The 11689-nt window shown below is 33.8% G+C and overlaps 1 protein-coding gene across 1 annotated transcript in view; it reads left to right on the top strand.

Annotated features, from left to right (window-relative positions):
* Positions 1-9268, top strand: part of LOC137635025 (uncharacterized) — a 58428-nt gene extending 49160 nt beyond the window's left edge. Inside the window, 7 exon segments of the mRNA XM_068367636.1 lie at positions 868-986; positions 1151-1304; positions 5182-5346; positions 5499-5664; positions 6426-6572; positions 6939-7097; positions 7390-9268. Of these exon segments, the coding sequence (XP_068223737.1) occupies positions 868-986; positions 1151-1304; positions 5182-5346; positions 5499-5664; positions 6426-6572; positions 6939-7097; positions 7390-7544 (1065 nt within the window). The 3' untranslated portion in view covers positions 7545-9268.
* Positions 9269-11689: the final 2421 nt, after the last annotated feature.

Here is an 11689-nt window from a genome sequence, read left to right as displayed (position 1 = left end):
TTCATGTTTCACCATGAATGTGTTTTTGTTTCCATTAGCCGTTCTTTCGCATCCTTTTGTCCTCTGTCTCCTTTGAACATTTCTGTTCATTTCTTCATGAAACGTGTCAGGTGGACACACTCAAATAAATAGCTTCCATTTTTTATTTATGAAACCCAGTTGTGGCCTATTTAGCAGTTATTTGTAGAATTCCTGAAAAATGTAATTTACAACCAAAAATAATTTTTACACTAGGGAGTTGAAAACATCTTTGATAGAAAAATTTAATTTAGATAAATGTGGGATTTTTTAATTGATGTTCACATTATAAATAATAAGGCAAATTGGTATATTTCCACTCTAAGTGTTAAATTTAATGCTTGTAGCTATTAAATTTAGTTTATTTGGAAGTATTGTGAAATCTCTCCACTAACCATCCCAGAACAGAAAAATTAATATATTGTAGACAGTCTACATTTCAAGATATTCTTTGTAGAGATTAGTAAAGGATGTCTAGATACATGTAGTCTACAGTAGTCAGAGATATATATTCACATTCACTAATGCTTCAGTACCAAATAATGATAAAAGATATGTACCCTGTTATTAGAGGATTAGTTTTTTTTTTTTTTTTTTTTTTTTTTTTAAACAAATTTTGAAAGTATAGTAGTTTGGTATGTTATATATCTGATAATATAGATAGTTTTAAGGAAAATGAATGTATATGAATCTGGTTCACCACTGAAAAGTATAGTGTTTATATTTTATTCTGTTTCTCAGCAACTTGTGTGTTCTATCTGCTTAGTATAATTAGTTATATTTCAGTAATTTTTAGACTCGATCATCATAGAAGCTATTTAATATCAACATATTTTGACTACATTGCAGGCTATTTTCCATTTAGACCGAGCATTAGACCAGGCTGTGGGTTGCAAAAGCCTTAAAATCACCAAAGCTGAATATTTAGTTTTTCTACAACGTTTTGCTGATGCGCAAGAAATGGTTAAGTAAGTATCTCAACTTTTTAACTTTACTATCCTGGGTTTTTTATTGAAATTTTTAAAGGAAATTTTTAATTATTTTTTAACTATACACTTTTTGTTGTGACTAAGTTTATCATTAAAGTGATGTGTTAAGAAATGTTAACATTAACAGGATTTGATGTTTTCAGTGAGATTCTACAGTTTGACAGTGGAAATGCTGATGCTATATATGTAAGAGGAATGTGCTTATACTATCAGGATAATCCAGAAGCAGCATTCAACCACTTCCAACACGTTTTAAAATTAGCACCTGACCACCAAAAAGCTCGTGATATTTACAAGGTTAGTCCAAGTCTTTTCATCTTGTATTTGAAATTTTAAAGATAACTCTGTTAATTTTAGTACATAATTTTGTATATAAATTTATCCTTTAGCTTTAATAAACTCCACCTATATAAATAGTGTTACAATTTTTATCTGCAATTCTTCTAAAGGCTCTCAACAGTGCCAGCAATAATACACAGAAAACCATTCACCACTAGTGGATTGTATGCATGAATATATAGGATGCATACAGATGTAGAAAGAAAAGGACTGTTATGAAATAATTTATACAACTACCCAACTGTTTCTTTTTCTAATATTAGTGATCTGTATATACAGTATATCAATACAGTGTATTTTGTGTAATGAAAAAGTTTTAAATAATACAATAGTAGATTAATTTTAAGGTAGTTTAACCTTGAGGGCAAAAATTTAGCTCATTTATGCTTTAGCATCAAGTAATTGCTTCAGTTGATAACATGAGCTCATAACAATTTGTGGCTTGCCGACAATCTTCCTTAAAGATTATGGAGAGTGTGCGATTGCCACGTACAGAATTCCAAGTGTGATTGGTATGGCTACTGATGTAAAATGTTTTTGAAAGTGCATACAGTGCCTGATTATTGATTAGATTTTTAGGGCTTTAAATAAAAAATATATTTTATATTATACAACTAAAATTTTTGGTTAAATGTTTAAAGATTAGTTAGACATTTTTAAATTAATAGTTTACTTTTGATTGACACTCATCACCATGTGAAACCTCCAGTTCTAAATTCTTTTGTATATTTTGAGGAAATATGTGGTAGATGAAGACCTCCCCCTGATGGGAGCGCAGGATACAAGTGAAAGAAAAGAAATACTTTGACTTTTATTCTTGCAAAGGGAAGAGGGTGTTTATATGTTTGTGGTAATAGAGAAGATAAACTTTATAGTACAGCTTTTGGGTTTCACCTCACTGTCCCTTAGGCACTAACAGATTTCCTTGTAAGGGTCCTTGTGGCTAAACTTCTACAGATCCATCTATGCTCCTAGCTTGGTGGGAGGCATGTTAGTTTTCAGTCAAGATTATGTTAAGATAAAGTATTTGCTTGAATTCAGACTTTGGAATTTTAAAACAACTAAGTAACAAATCCAATTGATGTACTTGGCAGTGAATATGTAGTTGCAGATGAAGGAAATTTTGAAAGATGTCAGGGTCTTGCTAGGAATTTCATTAGGGCCTGCATTGACTGGGAGTTTTTCTTTATGTAATTATACAATATATAATGTTTTAAGGTTAAATAAGGTATTGAGTTGTCAGTAATACAATAACAATACTTAATGAGCATGGTTTAGAAGAAAAACAAATTTCAGGAAAACAGTAGCAGTAGATACCATGTGTATGGTTGGAAAACTGTAGCAGTAGATACCATGTGTATGGTTGGAAAACTAGCAGTAGATACCATGTGTATGGTTGAAAGGAAAAATGAAATGTATCGTAGTACAAAGGTTTTCATTAATCTGGAGTCAAATATAATTTAGTTAATAGCCATCATCTATATTAAAAGTCACAAGATATAAAATTGAGGAGAAAGTATTGGTCTGAGATCAAGAATCATAAAAGATGTATTCCTATACTTAAGAAATTTTTATGTTTATTTGAAAGAAGAATAGCAAAGAAAGCATAGGATGCAAATTGAATGATAATTGTACTTTTCAGTGCAGCAAAAATAATGGAAAATTAGTGTTTATTTCAGGCTCTTTATGATTATTAATATTACGAATTATAACTAAATCCTATTGATTGACCTGCATTGAACTTTCCTATAGGATTAGTTGTTAGACTAGAAGTTGGATTTAGAAAGCTAAATAAGATGAAAATAAAGGGAAGAAATGGTAATTATAAGATTCAAAGCAACTTTACAAAGACAATTGAACACTTCTAAGAACAGATGAACTACCGCATATAAACACATGCCTTGTCATTTTTTAAGTTAATTTTAAGGACTTCACATCATACACGAGATATAAAGTTGGTGTACTGTATGTACTAGCCCAGCCTGTTGACCAAACTATGTCCATTTAGTGTGGTATAAAAGTAGAGCTGTAATTGAAATAAACAGAATTTTAATAAACTCATATTTTACTTAGCTGTATCAAATAGTAATATACCTCTTTGACATTACATTATCGTAAGTTTTATAAGATGAGTGAGACTTGTGTATACTTTACAAATCAAGCTATCAAAGGATATTTTTTTTTTTACTTGCTAAAAGATACAATTATTACAGTAATCATAAAAAAATAGCATACAAAAGTACTGTATATAGTTTTTAGTAATTAATTTCCTCTAATATTTTATTTACTGTCAATTTTAATTGAATAATGAAATTTAGGGGCGTTTCATTATTGTTGCCGATGCACAATAATTTATAGTCATTAACCATGTGTTGCTTTTTATGGTAGTTTTTGTGCTATTTGATTTACCTATTATAAACATTTTTATTATTTTATAAATATGAACACCGTTCAACGCTTGCTACAAACTCGGGAATTGCCTTTTTTTCTTCCTGAATTCCATAAAATCTTATACTGTACAGTATTAGATTGTGTCATTATAAAACTATATTCTTGGTTTTTAGACACACATTTTGCAACTTTATTTTCTAAATTTGACACACATTTTGCAACTTTATTTTCTAAATTTGACACACATTTTGCAACTTTACTTTCTAAATTTGACACACATTTTGCAACTTTATTTTTTAAATTTGACACACATTTTGCAACTTTATTTTCTAAATTTGACACACATTTTGCAACTTTATTTTCTAAATTTGACCGTTAACATTTGGCTCGCCAATTTGCACATTTATTATGACGGAGGTCCCAATAATTTTTCTGTTTGATTTCTCCAGTCTTGGTTACAGCTTTCTATGATGCCCAAAAGCTTAGCAGATTGAACTTAGTTTGTGTTATTAGCTTTGGCTACAATTTATTGCTGAAATTTTGACAGTATATTTCATTGCCGATTTTTTTTCTCCTAAGTGTAAAGGGTATACAGTAATGTAAAGGTACAGCAATTTTATTCTTATTAATGTAATGTCATTTGTAACATAATGATGCGAATTGTGCACTCTACAATGGTTGACATGGAAGCAAAACAGCTGTTATTGGATGTGATTGTTCATACCAAAATAACCCGTTTTTCCTTCAGTTGTTTATGGCGGCTGTCGTTTACGCAATGATTATACCGTTAATGACGATGTTTTTATTCTTTTACTTTTTAGAAAATAAAGAAATGAAAATGAAGGAAAAGAGGTTATTTTGTTATAATTTGATCTCTCAATAAAGGAACTCACATGATGCACGTGATACCAAATAATATTATATGTTTATGAGAGGAAATTTGAGATAATTTATGCCCGAGACAAACTAGAACTCAAGAGAGACAACAGTATCATAACTATAGCCTTCTTTTTTTCAGTAGTTTCATATAAAGTTCTGTACCTTAATCTAATTAATTTAGTGTTATAAGGAATTTCATGATCACTGCTAAAGTGACTTGATGATTTTCCTGCATAGTTTTTAAAATTATGAAGGAGAATTATTATTGAATAAGAGAATGTGGAGGTGTGGAATCTTTGGCTTATTTAGAGAATGTTAGGGCCTGAGGTTCTTAGGTACAATACCAGCTTTTGATCAGGCATTCTCCCTTTTATTTCTTTTGCGTACGTAACTGTTTCCAGAAGTTATTGCTGAATTTTTGTTATCCATTTGAAAAGAGAAAGTTACTGAGAGGAATGAGGGTCCACTTATCTGTTGACTTAATTTTTGTAGCATCATTTTGACTCTATACCTTAAAATTGTGTTGCAATTTAAAATTTTTATGGTATTTATTTGTTGTTTACAGAAAGCAAAGAAGTTGAAGCTGAAGAAAGAAGAAGGAAATGAAGCCTTCAAAAGAGGAAGCTTTTCGGAGGCATTTAATCTTTACACAGACGCTCTTGCTATTGATCCACTCAATAAAAATACAAATGCCAAATTATATTTCAACAGGGCAACTGTTGGTTCAAAGGTAATTTTCTCCAATATTATTATTTAAATGCGTTATTATATATGCCTATGAAGCCACTGCTAGAAATAAGTCAACAAAGGATATTCTTTTTTTTCTTGTGACATATGATATAATGGTATGCTACTAAAGCTTTTTTGTTTGTTTTTTTGCAGCTCAATAAACTTGAAGAAGCTATTGAAGATTGTACAGCAGCCATAAATTTAGATGAAGGTTATGTGAAGGCTTATTTAAGGAGAGCCAAATGTTATCAAACGCTAGAAAAGCACGAAGAAGCTGTTAGAGATTATGAAAAAGTTACACGATTAGATAGAAATCAGGGTAAGTAGTTTTAAATACGGTACTTTATTTGCATATTTCTGAATTTTTATCGGATATAGCCTACATTGGAAAGTTTTTTTGAAGTGCATACTTTAGTATAGGTTTTTATAAAACACATTCTTGGAAAGATGCTTACACATTTAATTTATGTAATACTTAAAATTTCAGGTAATAGTTCAGAAATTTATTTTTTGTTTTAGGCCTGACATCTTGGGACAAAAATATTTTAGTCATTTATATGTAAAGCAATATTTTTGTTTTGGTAAGATAAATGAAGCTTGGCAGGCATATGATCATACTCGGTTACAACACAGTTAAAAATATATATTTGGTTTTTAGATTTTAATGAGTACTGTATGGTAAAAGAACAAAAGCTTATAGAAACAGTGTAGACAGAAATTAATGGTAATGATCATAAGTTTTACCATTTTCACAAGACTATCCCATGGTAGTATCCTTAGTATCATACAGATATTATCATTTGGATAGTTGTTCAACATGCAAAGTCCTCTACGGTACTTTCAACAGAGAAGTTCACAGTGATTTATACCCTTGTTCTGTACAGTACAGTATATTGAATCGAGTGTCTCTTTGATTTGTAAGACTGCCATATTGTAATTAGATTTTATCATAATTATGTTCCCGAACAAAGTTATATACAAAATTCCCAATTTCTAGGGTGGATGCTGTGAAAAATGTAAGGGATATGTTATGTTAAGAGTATGAATTTGATAATTTTTTTTTCCTCCCTCCTCTCACAGAGCATAAAAGGTTATTACACGAAGCCAAAATTCAGCTGAAACGTTCTAAGAGAAAAGATTACTACAAGATTCTAGGTGTTGGGAAAACTGCATCAGAAGATGAAATTAAGAAGTCGTATCGCAAAATGGCATTAGTACATCATCCAGGTATAGTGCATTTTTTGTAAATCAGAATTAGTAGTATTTTTGTGTTAATTCATGTTTGTGGTTTTCTCAAAATTGATTATTTTGCTCTTTAGTTGTAGATTCAAATGTAAATTTATTGGCTGAAATTCAAGAATGGTCTTGTTCACTAGGTTAGCCATAATTGCAGAATTAATGCAGGATTTGTTCTTGAGGCTTCTCATTGATTGAAGCCCTTGTTAGTCTGTAACTTTGTATCTTTTTTTTTTTTGAAAAATTTTTGTTTACCTTGAAAGTTATCGTTTTTACGTTTTGGTTTTTACATAGATACTTGTTACGATTTAGATTAAAATGTCTATGTTAAACATTTTTGTGTGATATTTCTTCCAGATCGCCATGCCAATGCTAGTGAAAAGGATAAGCGGGAACATGAAATAAAGTTTAAGGAGATTGGAGAAGCATACTCGGTTTTAACGGATTCCAAAAAGAGAACTATGTATGACCGAGGTCAAGATGTTAATGATCCAGATGGTGGATTTGGACATGAAGGTTGGTATTTAATTTTTTCCACAGGTTGAACTGAAAAAACTATTAAAATAAAACTAATAGTTTGGAAAATCACGGCCAGTTTTAGTGTAATAGTCAATGTAAATATCCTGACAGCCAATGAGACTTTTACTTTGATATATGCCTGACTTATTTTTCTGTACTTTCCTTAGGGTGTAAAGATCAAATTTCTGAATTTTCAGAGGATAGATTTTATTTTGTTGTATCTTAATGCTTTTTATCTCTTGTTTTTATTTCAATAGTCAAAATATTTAATTTTTAATTTTTTTTGCAGCTGATATTGATCCAAATCAGATATTCCAAGCCTTCTTTGGTAACCATGGAGGTCATGGCTTTGGTGCCCATGCCAGCTTCCAACAAGGAGGATTTCCAGGAGGTGGCTTTGGTGGTGGTAGCTTCCCTGGTGGTTTCCACTTCCAATTTGGTTAAGTTGGGTGCCTGGTTTATCCAGCAGTGCTAGTGAATTATATGAATATCCTTGAAATGTAGAAATTTTCTTGAATTAACAATTAAAGTTTTTGAATTCGAATTCATATATAAGTGTGTAGTGATTTATATTGACAAAATTGCTTCATCACATCTGTTGAGTGAAGGATTAAGAGTTATACGAAGTAGGGATTCAAATATCTGAAATTAAGACTGAAGGTATGGTGTTCATAACCATGTGATGAATGGTAACTGTAGATAAAGTTATGTCATTAGTCTTCTGTAATGTGGTATGACAAGAAGAAAAAAGTAGTCGTAGTTAGTTCACTACTATCGGATAACTTTTAGGAAGTTATATTTTCGAGTATTTTTTCAAAGATTCATATAAAAGAAACATTACTGTATGTATACATATTTATATATATTTTCAAGTCTCCATCATTGTCAAGTAAATACTCCAACATATTTATTTTTTTCTGTTTCTCATGTCCATTTGTATTGCTCAGCCACCTTAACATATAGGTTCTCTGAAAGTGCTGATGTCAGTGGCCATATGTGCATGAAACTGATATACATTATATCAGTCTGGATTTCTATTGGAAATCTTTAATGCCATCCTAGCCAGTGCTATTAGCAATTGTTGTAAGTAATGAATACAGTACAGTATGTCTGCTATGCTTTCTTTTGATATGGGCTAATTGAATTTTTCATTTTGTGCTATACTCAAGGAACAGAAATCGTGAGAATAAAATGTTTAGGTTGTTTTTGTTTTGAATTAAAGCTTCTGGTAAAGTTCTCTCAGCTGTAATCTTAGGAATGGGTAGAATGCCGTGAAAGTACTCGTGAGTTCATGGTAATGTAGTTGAAAGTCTTGATGTATAGTACATTCCTGTTTGACTTTTTTTTTGTTTAGGTTTACTCATTACCATGCATTACTGGATTACATAATGCACTGAACAATTTTACTATGAAAAATGAATCATAAATTAATTTCTTTTGATACGTTATAGTAACAATGTCGAATTCAAGAAATCCATTTCAGATTATTGCATGATCGAGGACTTTGAATTATATTATACTGTGAAAGCATTTATATTCAATGAGTATATATATATTGTTTTGTTTGTCTTGAAATATTCTAATGGTAATTAAATTTTATTTACTGTATTGCTACATTTTGTATTCATGATTTTTACTTTGTTTTATTGTTACACAGTTAATTTTTCATTTTATATTTGTATCATTCTGAGGGTTAGAAAATTTTCTGATGATTTTATCATCATCCAGTAAAGTTATGAAAAGGAAAAATTTTAAATTAGAATAAACTTATGAAAGATTTTATTTTGATTTTTAACCTTTGTCTACAAAGCAACTGTGGAAAATAATTACGGTTACGGGAAGATCTCCCGGTAACAGATATCCAGAAACTAATGTGGGCCAACTGAGTGCCAACAGATCAGAAGACTGCTGTATTATGGTTCGTCATATTACTTACATTGTAATATATTGGATTTGTTCAGGCACTACAAGTTGCATGGGATAATACACCCCAACCTAGTGCTGGACAATTATTTTTGAGTAAAGACAATAATGCAAGTGTGAGGGAGAGCAATACTGTATGGATTAAAGAGAACTAAAGATTGCCTGAGGTAAAAATGTAAGAGAAACTTATAATTGGGTTTGTGATTTTTTATTTTAAAATAAAATACAATCAAAATTTGTTTAAATCAGTTTTTTAATTATGTTCATTAATCATCATAAACTTAATTGGGAAACTATACAGTAAAACCTCTATATTAGAATATTTTGAGGCTAGAACAAATCGATATTTGACCTAAAATTTCGAGTGAAAAATGCCCCTGTTCTCGAACAAATTTTCGGTACTCGACCAGTATGAGTAAAAGCCCGCTAAGCCGAACACCATTAGTTACGCTTTGGTCATTGTTTTGGATGAACGTAAACACGCTTTGCATTATTTTTTTATTTATTAATAATTTTGATATATTAAGCTCATAAGAAGAATAAGAGTGAAAGTGGTTAAGTAAAATAGTACAAAGAATATTTTAACTGAAAAAGAAAATCATTGATAATCACAAAAATGGAATAAGTGTACCGGATCTAGCTCGAATACAGTACCCGATAGCGTTGACTTAGCCATAGAACTACTGTATAACCTTTTTCATTACCATAAAATTTTGTAAGAAACTATAACCCTTTTCATTAACGTAAAATTTTGTAAAAAGGCAGAAGCATCTAACATTGGTTTAATTTTTAATTATTATGACATGAACACTTACCACGTCCCAAATTATTAGAAGTTTACTCTTATCGTCAGCTATCCAGCCAGAATTTTTCCCCCCCAACAGGCCACCCCAAACCTGCCTTCTTACCTGCGCACGCCTGACCTCTCTTGATAACCCAGAATGCCCTAGGGTGACGCTTCGGTCATAGCCACGGATGGTCTCAGCAGGAGGGTCAAGTGTTGTCCGGGGAATGGTCCCTCCACCCAAAGGTGGCAAGGGCAGTGATAGAAAAGGGGGGGGGGGGTCACCATGACTGGACCTCTTCGCAACAAGGCTGACGCAAAGCTGCTGGTCTTCTGTTTTTATATTTTAAATAGGAAATATTTATTTTAATATTGTTACTATTCCTAAAATGTTCTATTTTTCCTTATCTCCTTATTTCCTTATTTCCTTTCCTCACTGGGCTATTTTCCCTGTTGGGGCCCCTGGGCTTATAGCATCCTGCTTTTCCAACTAGGGTTGTAGGTTAGCATTTAATAATAATAATAATAATAATAATAATCTTCTCAGGTCGCCATTAGCCATTCTTTCTCTGACTGTGTTGAAATACACGTGCCCGTCTCGCTTGTGTTTGTAGAGTTTTTCCTGTTCTTAGTGTGTGTCTCGTTGGGTCTCGTGGTCCTTGATTTCCATCATGGAATCTGAGAGTGCAACGTCGTTGCCCAAGTGTTACAGGTAAGCTGTGAGCAGCTTTTTTGTCCCACATGTAAGTTGATCCCCACGCGTTGTGTACTTCGTGTCGGGGCCAGGGCCATGTGTGTTCCAGGACTGACACGTGTGATGAGTGTGTGGGGTGGATCAATGCCCAATGGGCCAAGATGTCCACGAAAAAGACGAAGACAAACGAAAGGGTTAAGTCACTCGAAGAACGACAGTGTTTCTCGTCCTTCTTCGGTCTGTTCATCTGTGCGTCCCTCTCTGTCCCGTGTTACTCTCCTCGGTAACGGAGGTAGTTCCTTCTGGGTGAGAGAGAGATGATCGTGTTTCGGCCCTGGGTGCAGGAGTCGTTCTTTCAAAACGGAAAGCAGAACCATCTTTTTGACCTCCCGGCGAAGAGAAGGTCGTTGGGACCTTAAAGGCAGTTATGTCGAATTATGTACGCCTGCTCCAAGGTTGCGCGGGTTGTTCACCCGATGACCCTTATCCCTGCTCAGAGGTCCCACGTGGACCGATCTGTTTGTCCGCTGATGGAAGGGCGAGGACCTTCAGACCTGATAGGTCTCCAGAGCCGCCAACCCTCTGCCTGATGTGACCTTACGTTCGTTTATCCGCCGCCAGTGACCGACTCCTCCACCCCTCCGCGGGTAGGGAAGCCTCCCTCCTCCCCCTGACCGGCAACTTTATCCTCCGCTCAGCGGCCCACCGCTGCCGATCTGTCAGCATTGGAATGAGAGGCCTTTTCAGGCACCCCAAGGATGCCGTTAGGTCACCGTTAAGGGTTACTTCTCCGGGGATGAGATCCATGGACCTGATTCCCCATACCCTTTGTGAGAATATTTATCCGTCAGACGGCCACGTCTATCCTCCCCCCGGTCTTTGAGGACCACCCACGCTGGGGAGGACCAGAGGACCATGTGAAGAGGCATCGTCCTTCTAGGTCTCGCTCATATAACTTTGTCTCCGGACTCCTTTCCAGCACCGAAGCAGAGCCCAAGAGAAGAGGGGCGGCGCAGAACTCCCTCGAAAGGGAGATTGGATCGCTGGGAGAGGTGATCTCCGGATCCAGGGCAGGGTGCCTCAGGTAGGGCTCATGTATATGGTGAGGGGATTAGGGAGATGGGATCACGGGACCACCAGGAGGACGAGGTAGTGGGAGAAGGCTCGTCCTTACAGTGTTGAAACTTA

This window comes from Palaemon carinicauda, chromosome 45 (genome assembly GCF_036898095.1).
Source record: "Palaemon carinicauda isolate YSFRI2023 chromosome 45, ASM3689809v2, whole genome shotgun sequence".
Taxonomy (NCBI): domain Eukaryota; kingdom Metazoa; phylum Arthropoda; class Malacostraca; order Decapoda; family Palaemonidae; genus Palaemon; species Palaemon carinicauda.
The sequence above is the reverse complement of the archived record's forward strand: the minus strand, read 5'-3'. Positions and strand labels throughout refer to the sequence as shown.